Raw genomic sequence first — 14,786 nt, 5'->3', positions numbered from 1 at the left:
GCTACCAACATCTAGTAGTTACAGGCCGGAGGTGCTGCTTACACATCCTACAATGCACAGGACTGCCTTCCACAACAAAGAATTATCCTGCTTCACAATGTCTATGTTGGATCCTGATTTGAACAAACCAATAAAACATGACTGAATCCACTGGGGAGTTTTAACATGGATGATATCAAAGAATCATTTTTAATTCCATTAGTATGATAAGACAATAGGGGAAATCTAAATAGATCAGGTATTAGATGATACAAAGAAACTGCTGCTACTTTTAGTAGGTGTTATAATGTATTTACCTAAGAAGAGGTCCATTTTTGACCAAAAAATGACGAAGAAAGTAGAGACGAAATGACATGAGATCTAAGATTTGCTTTAAAATATTTCAGCAGCAATAATAAAAAATACATATATATAGATGAAATAAACATGATAAAATCTTGAAAACTGGTGAATCTGAATGACAGATAATTAGGGGGAACCATGTCATTTTCTCTACTTTTGTGTATTTTTATAATCTTTCACCATAAAAATTTCTAATGACATATTCCAAAAGTAAAGTATGAACCAAAGAATAATACATTTGCTGAAAGGTTCATTGTCAGAGACTGGCACTGGCATGACGAAAATCTTTATAATCTAATAAGTCAAACTATCCTAAGTCTAGAACATGACAATTTTGTAGCTAATTCAACAAATCTCTGTGGAGAGCCTATAATTTGCAAGGCACTGTCCTAGGTGCTACAGAAGATTAGAAGATGAGTGAGACAGTCCCTGTCTGCAAGGGACTTATAATCTGAAAAGCAGAACCAAACCAAGTGGGTGAGCTCAGGGATGGCTTCAAAGAGACCTGATATTTGAGATGTACCTTGAAAGCAATACAACTATGGAAGCAGGGAGAGAGGGTTGAGGAAGTTGGGATGAATTATAGACAGAGGTAAGAAAGCCTAAACAAGGTTACAAGGCCCTTCTTGGTCTGGCCCGCACATTTCTCAAGCCTCATCTTCCACTTTTTTTTTTTTTCTTTCCTGGATCTCAACAAAAAATTGGAGGCAATGAATACTGAAAGCACTAAAAGAAGTTCAATACAGACAAGGGTACAAAGGCAGAAAAGCAAAACCAGAACATCAGTGTTCATGGTATTTGTATTAAGGACTGGTCTGATTCCTCCTCCTTTCCCTCCAAAAACAAAAAGGCCATAAAATGTCTAGTAGCCAGAAGGATATAGATGTAGTTTGACTTGGAGTAACTCTGAGAGTGTTTGACAACAAAAGCACTGGTAATTTCACAATGGGTTGGGAATGGGGGACAGAAATTTTGTTCTATTATAGAGGAATCTGAGGGAGATAACCTGGTGGGATGGTACTAATTTGGTATAAGCCAACAGAATCCCTTATTCTATTCTACTCCAGTATTCCAAGTGTTTTCTCCTGATGATGTACCAAGCACAACATCTTGCTTACTTAAAACAACTTGCTTATGTTCTTAATTTCTAATGCCAAACCACCACAAAATTAGAGTGCTGTATCCCTATCTTTTGGAAACCTTTTGTATGTAAATCTGAGCTTGTAGATTAAAAGACTCTCTTTTTCAATAGGGAATCTAAGGTGGACTGGTAATTGCTAAAAGTGTCTATTTCAAGAAATCATAACAAGTTATTTATTCTACTTTAGTTCTGTCTTTTTGCTTAAGGGAAGAACTCCTTTATTACTGCTATTCTAGCTATCTTTGCTCTGTAGGAAGCATCACTTAAAAGAAGTTTAGAGGAATAGCTCTCTCATAAAGGAAGAGGTATCACTAACTTTTTTCCACCTTGGCCACATTTCACGGCAGTTACTCTGGAGTGAATAGTAACAATGCAACGCAGCAAACTGGCTATTTCTTAAACCTTTAAGTGATGTGAGAAAAGGATGTATGGGTTAATTCCTTAAATAACCAAGAGACTCCCAAAAGGGTCAAAGGTGAAGAGACTTCCTATGTATTGCATATATACCTATAAGCACAATCAGGATGCTTCTGATAAGAATAAGACTTTCATTCTTCATTTGCTAACACCTTGCAATTCACATAGCTGTGGCCCCCTAAATAACTTCGTAAAGAAGCTAACTGGTCATAAGGTTTGTATGCATTTCAGGTAGCAGCCCCTTGGGAAACTTCTTTTTTTATGCTGCCTCTCTAATGGAAATTTGGGTTTAAAACACAATTTTGAAACAAAGCACTTTGCAAGAGCAACAAAATCTAGGAGGCCTGTCAAAGGACACCAAAGAATATATCTGAGAAGTAACTCTTAAGCCACCTCACTACTCTGTGCTGTTGAGAAACATCTTCAAGCACTGTTCTTTTAATAATCCACATTTAGCTACTTGAAAAGCTGGGATGTCAGACTTCTGACTCTCAAGGAATCCTTTGGAGTGTAAATTAGCTACTCATTGTGTTGGAATTAGCCTAAGCACTGGTTAAAGCCCTGAGGCCTGCTCACTTAGGGCCCTCTAGGTAAAGATGTGGCTCTGGCAGATGTTTTCTTACCTGTGGAGTCATTGTTGAGGGATCTGGTTCAGGGGCAGCTTGCTGCTGTTCAGCACTCTTGTTCTTGGCCCCGCTCTCCAAAGGCTCTTGCTGGACAGTTGTCTTATTCCCTGAAGAGGCGGACGGTGGTGGTGGAGCTAACAGTTGGGATTTAGAATGGCCCTGGGAGGGGCGGGAAGGAGATGCCTGAGAAGAGGGCAAGTAGGACTGGGAATGGCTCAAATAGGATTGCGAGGAGGAGGAAGAGGAAGAATAAGAGGGGGTGGGCGCCAGGTAGGACTGGGAAGGTGGGGACTGAGAAGGGGACGGCTGAGCAGGAGGCAGGTAGGGCTGAGACGAGGCTGGGGGATAGTACGAGGGTGGTGGCTGAGGTGGGGGCATGTAAGATTGAGACGGGGGCATATATGACCCCGGCGGTACAGGGGGAGATTCAGGAGGGGAATCCAGCTCCATGGGAACCAAACCAGGAGACCCGTCTCGTTGGTGGTGGAGCATCTGGTGTTTGTACTGCTGCTGCTTCTGATAGCTGAGGGCCGGCCCAGGTGGCGGAGGCATCGGTGGCGGCGGTGGCTGCCAGTCCCCGTAGCCGCCCCCCGGCATCACCGGCGGGGGTGGAAGGGGGGGCGGAGGAAGGTGATGGGGCTGGAGCACGCACTGCATTTGCTTCTGGTGCATCTGCTGCAGCTGCTGGAGCTGCGCCAGGTGCTGCTCGCGGAAGCTCATGAAGCCCGAAGAGGAGGGGGCCGCGGGAGTCGTCGAGCTCGAGTACCCGGGCCCCGGCGAGGCCTCAGGAAGCGCCACCGGTGGTGGCGGCGGCGGGACCGGCGGCGGCGGATAGTGGCTGCTCCCGCCATACCGGCCCCAATTCGGGTACATATCGGAGAAGGTGGCGCAGGGCTTGTCCCGGCGCCGTTACTCGTCGCAACCGACCTCCAGGAGCTGCGGCGGCGACGGCGACAGCCGGAACTCGCGGCACCTACAGGCCCCGGAGCGTGTAAACGGAGCGCGCCAGTGCGCCGGCGCTACCGAGCTGGGCCCGCGACCGGGAAGGCGGGGACGGCACTGGAGCGACTACGCCTGCGCAGTAGCCACCGAGAGGAGAACAAAGGCGAGATAGAGTGTCTGTTTGCTTGGCGACTCTCGGTTGCCATCTTCCTTCAGGTTCGGATAATGTACGTGTGAGTAGAATGTTCTCATAGAATCGAGGAACCATAGAGTCTCACAGCCGAAAGGGGTGGTAGAGATCGTATCGCTCCACGGGTTCATTTTTGAATGGAAAAAAAAAGATTCCATTCACAATAGCAACAATCTCAACAACAACAAAAAAAGCCATGAAGCAAGTAGCAATAACTCTAATAAGAAATATGTAGAATTTATATGAAGAAAACTACAGGACCATATAGAATCATAGACGATGGGGATAAGTTAGACTTCAAATAATGGAGAGGCTTCCCATGATCATGAATGAAAAGAGGAAAAATAGTAGAGATGTCAGTTCTTCTCAAATTAAGTGAATAGATTTAATTCAATTTTAACAATCCAATTAGGAAGAAATCTGTGAAGAATAGAAACATTTTGAAGACAGAATGTAAGACTACACCAATTCTTGCTGGTATATGAAAGGTTAACCTCTGCAGTTATTGTAAAAGGTGAGAAATGTAATTCCTTAGAATAACTCAACACATAAAAATTCATGTTGGAGAATCTCAGCTGAAGCAAAGATAGCAAAAACCAGATGCAAAGATTGTCTAGAGAGGGTGACCTAGAAAATAATCCAATCTGTCAGCAAAGTACTCAACTTTGGCTTGAGTGAATTACTGAAAAACAAGGCTGATACACCCTAAATTCTGGAAAGAAAAGAAAAAACTATCTAACTCTGAGAATGCTAAATGTGTCAGTGTGTCAGTTGTGCACCACTTAAAAATTTGACCTTGCTTCCATCTTAGGAAACCCAGATCTTCACTTCTCTTAGGAGGTGGATGCGAGTAGAAAGTGGGACATCCAAGGATCTTTCAGATGGAAGAGCTTTCCACTCTCAAATAGGAATTTAGTTGCATTGTTCCTAACTTTTTGAAGTATGACAAATATACATAAAATTAAACATTATAAGTGTACAGGTTAGTAAATTTTCACAAACCAATCACACTGTGTAACTAGTACCCAGATGAAGAAACAGAACATTAGGGCCAGGTCAGATGCCTGCCCTTGTACCTCTTCATTTCCCAAAAAGAAAAAGAAACAAAACATTATCAAACTCACAAATCCCACTTACTTGCAATTTTAATATTTTCTATTGAAATTCTCTTTTAAAAAATATAAAAATACAAGTTGTCTACTATGGTAACAGCCTAAAGGAGAATATCTTAGGATCATTTCATTAGATGAATAAAAAGAATATGATAAATTTCAACATCCATTCCTGGCTTTTAAAAAGCTTAGCAAACCAGAAATAAAAGGGAACACTCAAATCTTATGAAGAGTATTTCTTATTTTTAAAGTTTATTTATTTTGAGAGAGAGATCGTGCACATTCGTGCACACACACACATGGGGGGAGGGGCAGAGAGAGAGGGAGAGAAAATCCCAGGCAGGCTCTGAGCTGTCAGTATAGAGCCCAACATGAGGTTTGATTTCACAAAACATGAGATCATGACCTGAGCTGAAATCAAGAATCTGATGCTTAATCAACTGAGCCACTCATGCACCCCAAGAGTTTTTTTGTTTGTTTATTTTTTAGAGAGCGAGGGGTGGGAGGTGAGAGGCAGAGAGAGAGTGAGACTGAGGATCTCAAGTAGGCTCTGTGCTGACAGCAGAGAGCTGCTGGGCTCCAACCTGTGAACCATGAGATCATGGCCTGAGCCAAAGTCGGATGCCCAACTTACTGGAGCCAGCCAGGTATCCCAAGAGTATTTATTTATTTATTTATTTATTTATTTTTACAAATAGTTTATTGTCAAGTTGGTTTCCGTATAACACCCAGTGCTCATCCCCACAAGAGACCCTCTCCGTGCCCATCCCCCCTCTCCCCCCACATCCATCAGTCCTCAGTTTTTGTCAGCATTCAAGAGTCTCTCATGGTTTGCCTCTCTCCCTTTCCCCCACCATTTCCCTCCTTCTTCTCCCCCTTGTTCCTCCGTCAAGTTCCTCCTAATCCTCCTATATGTGCAAACATATATTTGTCCTTCTCAGCCTGACTTATTTCGCTCAGCATAACCCCCTCAAGGTCCATCCATGGTGCTACACATGGCCAGATTTCATTGTTTCTCATTGCCATGTAGTATTCCATGGTATAGATAAACCACATCTTCTTGATCCATGCATCTGTTGATGGACACTTAGGCTCTTCCCATGTTTTAGCTATTGTGGAGAGTGCTGCTATGAACATTGGGGTACATGTGCTCCTATGCCTCAGCATTTCTGTATCCCTTGGGTAAATTCCTAGCAGTGCTATTGCTGGGTCATAGGGGAGTTCTATTGTTAGTTTTCTGAGGAACCTCCACACTGTTTTCCAGAGGGGCTGTACCAGTTTACATTCCCACCAACAGTGTAGGAGGGTGCCCGTTTTTCCACATCCTCACCAGCATCTAGAGTTCTCTGATTTGCTCATTTTAGCCACCAAAAGTATTTATTTTTTAACACTACAGCAAACATCACACTTAATTGTGAAAAGCTGAAAGTTTTCCCACTAGGATCAACAACAGATTTCCACTACCATCACATCTGTTATGGACTGAATTTTGTACCACACTACCCCCCCCTCCCCCAAATGTGACTCGGAATGTGACTTGGAAATAAAGTTGTTGAAGATGTAATTAGTTAAAATGAGATCGTACCAATATGGGTCAATCCAATATGACTAGTGTCCTTATAAGAAGATGGCCATGTGAAGACACAGATATGCCCATGTGATGCTGAAGGCAGAGATTGGAGTTACGCAGCTGCAAGCCAAAGAGTGGAACAGATAGAATTCTCATATGGTGATGATGTAAGTGTAAATTAGGACAACCACTCTGACATACTATTTGGCAAAATCTACTAAAGCTGAACAGACTCATAGCCTATGACCCAGGAATCCCACGACTAGGCATAAAATGTAGAGTAATGCATGTATATGTTGTACAGAAGGCATGTTCATAGCAGCACTACTTGTAATGGCTGAAAACTGGAAAGTAACCTGAATGTCCACCTAAATGAGAATGGGTATTGGAATTGTGGTATATTTATACAATTGAATACAGAACAGTGAGAATGAATGAACTATAACCAGATGCAACAACTCAGGTGAGTCTCACAAACAATGTTGAACAAAAGAAGCTAGGCAAAAAAGAATATGTACTGTGTGTTTTCACATATATAAATTCAAAAATAGACAATATTTATATGTAGTGTTAGAATTCAGGATAGTAGTTACCCTTGGGGTGAAGAGATGGTAACTGAAGGGGGCATTAAAACAGCTGGTGGTAATGTTTGGTGTCTTGATCTGGTTGCTGGTTGCATGGGTATGTTTAGTTTGTGAAAGTTTATATACAGTTCATCAAGCTGTACCACTTATGATTTATGTACTTTTCTGTTTGTGTAATTCAATCAATGTACTTCCAAGAAAACTCTGAAAAATGGAAGTTCAAAAGAATATTTACTGTATAATTGGCTGTACATGTGGTTCAAAAATAGGCAAAATGAAATTGTAATGTTAAAAGTGACACCAGTGGTTGCCTTTGGGGAGAAGGAAAAGGGTAGTGACTGGAAGGGGGTACAAGTAGGGTTTCTGAAGTGCTAACAATGTTGTATTTCTTGAGCCAAATAGTAATTACACAAACACTTCCTTTGTTAGAACTTATTTAGCTGTGTGTTTATCCTTCGTGCTTTCCTGTTTGTATGGTATACTTCACTTTTTTTTTTTTAAGTTAAAAAAAGGAGGCACCTGGGTGGTTCAGTTGGTTAAGCATCCGACTTCAGCCCAGGTCAGGATCTCAAGGTTCGTGGATTTGAGAGCCGCATCGGGTCTGTGCTGACAGCTCAGAGCCTGGAGCCTGCTTCAGATTCTGTGTCTTCCTCTCTCTCCCCGCCCTCCCCCCTGCCCCGTGCTCTTTCTCTCTCTCTCAAAAATAAATAAACATTTAAAAAAAGTTTTTATTTATTTTTTAAATATTTTTATTTCTAGGAGAGAGAGAGAGAGAGAGAGACAGCATGAGCAGGGGAGGGTCAGAGAGAGAGGGAGACACAGACTCTGAAATAGGCTCCAGGCTCTGAGCTGGCAGTCAGCACAGAGCCCGACGCGGGGCTCGAACCCACGAACCGCGAGATCATGAACTAAGCGAAAGTCGTACGCTAAACCGACTAAGCCACCCAGGCGCCCCTAAAAAAAGTTTTTGAAAAGGTGGGAAGGAGAAAAGTGGTAGTAGCAGAAAGATGAAAAAGATGAGATTAGGTGGAGGGAAGTGAAAAGGTTTTTGGCCTGGGATAGTAAGTTCTAGCTGTCATGTCCTCTATCCCATCCCTCAACAACCACGGGTCTTTCAGCACCTACTTGAAAGACAGCAGCTTTGTTTAAACAGGCAGTTCCACATTCTTCCTCCTCATTGTTTCAAGATAAAGATCCAATTGGGCATTGTTTGAGATGCTATAGAAATCCTATGCCCTAGACTCTTACTCTAAAGGAACTAAGATATAGTTGGCTACTCAAACCTTCTAGCCTGCACAATTTTCCAAAATCACAGCTGCCTTTATGATATAGAGCCGCTATCTATACCAGAAAGAAGCTTCACTGTGTAATGCTCTCCTGGTGACATTTTAGTAACACTGATTTCACATTATATGACCAACCCCAGGCCAATTTTTTAGAGATAAATTTTACTAATCTAGGATGATAAAAGCAAATAATAAAAATATAAAGTGCTCTGGGGCACCTGGGTGGCTCAGTTGGTTAAGCATTTGACTCTTGATTTTGGTTCAGGTCATGATCTCAGGGTTCATGAGTTTGAGCCTCATGTCAGGCTCTGTGCTGATTGAGAGAGAGCACACGCTCTTACTCAAAGTGAACTAAGGGAGGAATTAAAGCACAAATCACACCGAAGGTTTTGTGTAGGAGATTCCAGAGGGGATTAGTTCTCAACTGTCAATGCTGTCATAGTCAACTTGCATGAATGAACTTCTCTGGATCAGTTTTATAATCCAGCTATACTTCTGTCTTTTATGTTTCATTCTTGCTGTTGCTAGGAGGACTTGGGTGAGGGATTGGAGGAGGAGGTGGTATTTGCTTGGTTAGTGGTTGGAGGCCATATTCTGACTGGCTGATGGCTTACGTGCCATTTTGAGGAATAAAACTCTCTGCTAGTTCTTGCCACTTGTACTGTTCTAAACAACAAGATCTAGAGGCAGATCATCTACTATTGGACCTATGCATCCTTAGGCAGATGCTTCATAAAGATTTTGGGTGGTGTCTAGCCTTAGAGTAACCTGGTCATGCATAACCTTTGCAATGTTAGTGCTTCTTTCCCTCCCTATTACCATGGAGTCATGTTCTCATTTTATCCTAAAGAAACCCATAGGTGTTCATATGTAATCCCAATTGCCATGTAGACAATCCTTTCAACCATTCCCAATGGATCCCAGTTTAGGTGAGGTTGGCCCTTGAGGGTGGTTGTATCCATTACAGTTCTTAAGATGTTATCCACAGCAACAGCTGAAACTTAAAAAAATGTATTGAAAAGATATTGTGGAAGTCACAAAATAGACAAGAAGTTCATTTAACTAGATCTAGGAGTAGGAAAAAGCCAAGGCAGGAGCTATTCTACCATCAAAGCTCTGAATGCTATAAGAAAGTTCAACTCTTTTTTTTTTAACCTTTAGCCACTCACTGCCTTTTCATATATGTGGGCTGATGAGAGGAAGGATCTGAAAGAAAGAGCCTCCAGTGCTCCCCTCATCTATAGTGAAAGGGCTGGGTACTCTGATCTCATCATAACTGCACACAATTGGGGAAAACGTAATATTCCAAAACCAGAACAAAACAAAAAAGTCTGGGTGCTGTTAGAAAAGAGGAGTGGGTGTGGGCAAGCAGAAACAACAAGCATCCACTACCCTGGGCCACCATTTTCAGGAAAATATACTTAAAGACAGGAGCATAAAAAGGAGTTTTGCAGGGGCGCTTAGGTGGCTTAGTCAGTTAAGCGTCCAACTTTCACTTAGGTCATGATCTCACAGTTCGTGGGTTTGAGCCCCGCGTCGGGCTCTGTGCTGACTGCCAGCTCAGAGCCTGGAGACTGTTTCAGTCTGTGACTCCCTCTCTCTCTGACCCTCCCCTGCTCACGCTGTCTCTCACTCTCTCTCCTAGAAATAAATAAAACATTAAAAAAAAAGGAGTTTTGCAGTATAGATCAAATGCAAAAAGAACATCACCAAAAAGATCTTGAGAAAGAACAAATACAGGCTCTCTGAGCAAGGGTAAAATCAGGAATGACTTTATAACTGAATAACTCATGTATTAATTAGAATGCAGTCTAAGCTGCTGTAACAATGGGACACTGAAGTATAGTGGCTTAAACAAGATACAAGTTTATTTTTCACTCATACAACAATTCAGAGGTAAGCAGCCCAAAGTTGTCATCTTCAACATAAAGCTTCTGCCTCTGGGTTCAAAATGGCTGCTCTGGCTCCTGCCATCAAATCTACGTCTAGCTAACAGGCAAGTAGACGAGTTTAGGGAAGCATACATTTAAGGAGCATGCCTTTTAAGGTCATGACCCAGAAGAGATACATATCATTTTCAGTTATATCCTGTTGGCTATAATTTATTTGGTAGGCTTTGCTTAGATAAAACTCATTAGATGTATTATTAAGGAAAGATGAAAGAGTGAATACTGAGAACAACTGGCAGTATCTGCCACACTGACGATACCAAGTTCTAACGAGGCCGCAGAGCAACAGAAACTCTCAGACACTGTTGATGGGAATACAAATGTGTACTTAAAGAGTAATTTAACAGTATCTAATATAACTAAAGACACACAATGCCTTATGACACAATTTCACTTTTAAGTATGTATCTTAGACCAGAGATATTTTTATACATATGTACAAGAAAGCATATAAAAAATGCAGCCATGTTTGTTTTTTAACGTTTTTTAAATTTATTTTGGAGAGAAAGAGACAGCGTGAGAAGGGGAGGGTCAGAGAGATAGGGAGACACAGAATCTGAAACAGGCTCCAGGCTCTGAGCTGGCTGTCAGCACAGAGCCCGACCCGGGGCTCGAACCCACGAACCGTGAGATCATGACCTGAGCTGAAGTCGGCCGCCCAACCGACTGAGCCACCCAGGCGCCCCAATGCAGCCCTGTTTCTAACAGCAAAAATTGGAAACTCAAAATGACCATCTAGAGGAGAATGGATAAACAAAATGTTTAATGGTCGCACAATGAAATCTCATGCAGCAATTAAGGTGAATGAAGGTCAGGTAAACGTATTAACATGGATGAATCTCACAAACATAATTCAGCAAAAAACAACAAAAAAAGACTATATACAGTAGGAATATACCCCAAAGAACTGAGGCAGAGATGTGAGGAGATATGGATACCCATGTTCGTAGCAGCATAATTCACAATAACCAAAAGTGGAAGCAACCCAAATGCCCACTGACAGATGAATGGATAAGCAAACGTGGTTTATACATACAATGGAATATTTTTTGGCTTTAAAATAAGGAAATTTTGACACAACATAGATGAATCTTGAACATTATGCTATGTGAAACAAGCCAGTCACAAAAGTACAAACACTGTATGATTCCACTTAAATAAGGTACCTAGAGTACTAAAATTATGGAGGCAAAAGATAGAATCATGATTGATAGGGGGTGGGAGAAGAGGAGAATGGGGAGTTGTTGTTTGATGGGGTCAGAGGTTCAGTTTGGGAAAATGATAAAACAATTCTGGAGTTGGATGATGGTAATGTTTGCACGACAACGTGAATGCACTTCATGATGCCATACTGTATACTTACAAATGGTTAAAATGGGTAATTCTGTGTAAATTACCACATCAAAAAAATACTACATATGATTTTGTTTATAGGCAGCTCACAAATACACACTTTACATATTGTCAAGGTATTCAAATAATGGTAAAACTATAATGAAAATCAAGAGGTCAACAGATAAAAACACAAAATCCCATTACCTCAAAAGTTGGGTGGAGTTGGGAGAAGTGAATGTAATCAGGCAGGATTACATAGAAAGTTTCGAAGTTACGGGTAATATTCTTTTTCTTAAATTGGGAAGGGGTGCAATGGTGTCCATTTTAGTAATCTTCTTTATACTTCAAATATGCTTCATATAGGCAATATTTTATATTATGTGCTATTTCATAATTCAAAGACATGTATATTTAAATATATAACAAATCTATACCTTTAAATGAATATAATATATATTTAATGTGGAAAAGTTAGAGAATGGAGAAATATTAAAGTGGGTTAATTGAGGAAAAATTAGGAAAAACTGTTAAGACACTTGTCTTATACTCTAAAACATAGCTTCAACTTGTGTAATTCTACCTCAAACACTCAAGCGTTTGAGAATGAGGTGTAGTGAATACTACTGTTTACCCACAGAACAGCCATTTGCTTTCTTTTTCCTTCTTAATAAAATTCCACTGTTGTTCAGGTGTTCACATCTCCCAATATATATCCCATGTCACTCAGAAAAAGCCGACCATCTCCAGCTCTAAGAGTAGGTCCCAATTAGTTTAAGTCAACTGTGATTAGATCATCCCATTGCCATTTATTGGGAGGTTCTGTAGTACCCAATCAGCACATGATATTTTTTTGGCCACCCAAGGGTTGGCATCTATCCAAAATTGGTACAATCACAATGAAGAGAGGGTTTTTATTAAGGGATTGGGAAAGAAGCCCTCTTTCTTTCCAGTAGATGTGAACAAGGAGCTTGTTGCTATGACTGCTGTTTACGGCCTACTGGGAGCTTTGATGACAAAGCCAAGAGAAGGCAAAGTTCAGAATTGAGGGACATAGAGCTTCAGATCTGATTGTACTGTGTGTAGAGCTGCACTAACTTTGAAATTCCTGTTATTCAAGATACATCTCCTTATTGTTTGCACTGAAAGCACCCTAACTGAAATCTGGATATATATTCTAAGGATACATATGGAAACAAGAATCTTAGATACACAGTTGGGCACCATTGAAACTCAGAAACTCCATTAGGCACTACAAGAAGGGCTGCATATGTGGGCCTTACAGAGATTGGAATGTGTTTCAGGGTATGAATGGTGCATAGGACCCAAAGTAGATATAGCTGTCACTCCCTTGGCATTAGGAAGTTCTTGATCAATTCCTACCCCAGAACTGGTGTTAGATGAACCCCTGCTTGTATGGCTTCTACTTTGGCTATTACTGTTCAACTCTTCACGTCTTGAGATCCAAATTCCCCAGAGAGGATCTACTTCCTTAGGTAGAGGTACTAAAGTACTTAGGCACCTTAGTAGGAAAGGTACTTAGGAGGTACTTCCTCCAGTTTTGAGTGTCCCAAGTTAATGCTGGCCTTCATGTTCTAGATTCCATCCCTTGATATTACTCTGTCACTTATCTTTTCTCTCTACTATAAAAGTACTTATCTTGTTTTTCCACTACATTTTATTTTGAAAAATGCCAAACCTACAGAAAAGTTGTAAGAATAGTAAATAAATACTCTCTATCCTTCATCTAGGCACACCGTTTCTTAATGTTTACTTACATTTTCTCTCCTCCTTCTCTCACTCTCTCATCTATTTATGATCTATCTTATCTATCTACACATTTATCTTTACCGAAACCATCAGTTACTTGAAGATACTGTGACCTTTCCTACATAAACATTCAATATGTATTTCCTAAAACAAGTGTACCCTTACATGTAACTACAACATGATGCTAATGCTAAGGAAATAACATAAGTATAATTATATTATCTAATGATCAGTCCATATTTAAACTTCCCCAATTGTCCCAACAATATCCCTTATGGCTTCTTGTTATTTTGTTTTTTGTTTTTGTTTTTTAATTCAGAGTCCAATTTAGGATCACACAATCACACAGTGCATTTAGTTTTCATGCCTTGTTAGTCTCCTTCAATGTAAAATAGTTTGCCAGCCTTTTTTTGGTCTCTCATGACATTGACATTTTTTAAGAATCCAAGCCAATTACTTTGCAGAATGTTCCTCAATTTTGGATTTGCCAGATTGTTTCCTCACAATTAGATTTAGGTAAAAAAAAATTAATTTGGGAGACAAATATTACATGTGTAATGTATCCTATATATCACATGATGATGTGCATTATGTCAGCTTGTCCCCTTAATAGTAATATCAAGTATGATCATTTTGTTAAGCCAAGGTCTGCTGAATTTTTCTATTGCAAAGGTATATATAACTAATCTGTGAGGTGATACTTTGAGGTTCTGGAAATATCTCATTTCCCACAGTTGTCCACCAATAGTTCTAGCATCCACTGATGATTCCTCCCCAAAACAGTATTACAATGGTGATTGCTAAACAATGATTTTATGTTTCTATCATTCCTTTTACTTAATAGTTGTCACATTCCTATATGTGAAACTCTCCTTTCCCATTGTATTTGTTTACTCTTAGTATCTTATGGACTCATGGATTCTTCTTTTTCCCCCTTTAAATAGTTTATTGTCAAGTTGGTTTCCATATAACACCCAGTGCTCATCCCAACAGGTGCCCTCCTCCATACCCATCACCCTTCTTTCCCTCTCCCCCAACCCCCTCAGCCCTCAGTTTGTTCTCAGCATTCAAGAGTCTCTCATAGTTTGCCTCCCTCCCTCTCCCCAACTATTTCCCCCCTACTTCCACTTCGTCCTCTGTTAACTTCCTCCTAATCCACCTATATGTGCAAACATATGGTATTTGTACTTCTCTGCCTGACTTATTTCGCTCAGCATAACACCCTCTAGTTCCATCCATGTTGCTACAAATGGCCAGATTTCATTCTTTCTCATTGCCATGTAGTATTCTATTGTATAAATATACCACATCTTCTTGATCCATTCATCAGTTGATGGACACTTAGGTTCTTTCCATGTTTTGGCTATTGTTGAGAGTGCTGCTATGAACGTTGGGGTACATATGCCCCTATGCATCATCACTCCTGTATCCCTTGGGTAAATTCCTAGCAGTGCTACTGCTGGGTTCTAGGGGAGTTCTATTGTTAATTTTTTGAGGAACCTCCATACTGTTTTCCAGAGGGGTT

General features: G+C 40.8%; 1 protein-coding gene across 3 annotated transcripts in view; it reads right to left on the bottom strand.

Annotated features, from left to right (window-relative positions):
• Positions 1–3,528, bottom strand: part of YLPM1 (YLP motif containing 1) — a 73,135-nt gene extending 69,607 nt beyond the window's left edge. For 2 of the 3 annotated variants that reach the window (XM_039232224.1, XM_039232225.1), the window contains exon 1: positions 2,524–3,527. In XM_039232224.1, the coding sequence (XP_039088155.1) occupies positions 2,524–3,399 (876 nt within the window). In that variant the 5' untranslated portion in view covers positions 3,400–3,527. Of the gene's footprint in view, positions 1–2,523 lie in introns of all 3 variants that reach the window. The other variant, XM_039232226.1, reaches the window with a different exon arrangement.
• Positions 3,529–14,786: the final 11,258 nt, after the last annotated feature.

Source organism: Hyaena hyaena, unplaced genomic scaffold (assembly GCF_003009895.1).
Source record: "Hyaena hyaena isolate Hyena2069 unplaced genomic scaffold, ASM300989v1 scaffold_65, whole genome shotgun sequence".
Taxonomy (NCBI): domain Eukaryota; kingdom Metazoa; phylum Chordata; class Mammalia; order Carnivora; family Hyaenidae; genus Hyaena; species Hyaena hyaena.
Note: the sequence above shows the minus strand (reverse complement) of the source record. Positions and strands in the feature narration are given on the sequence as shown.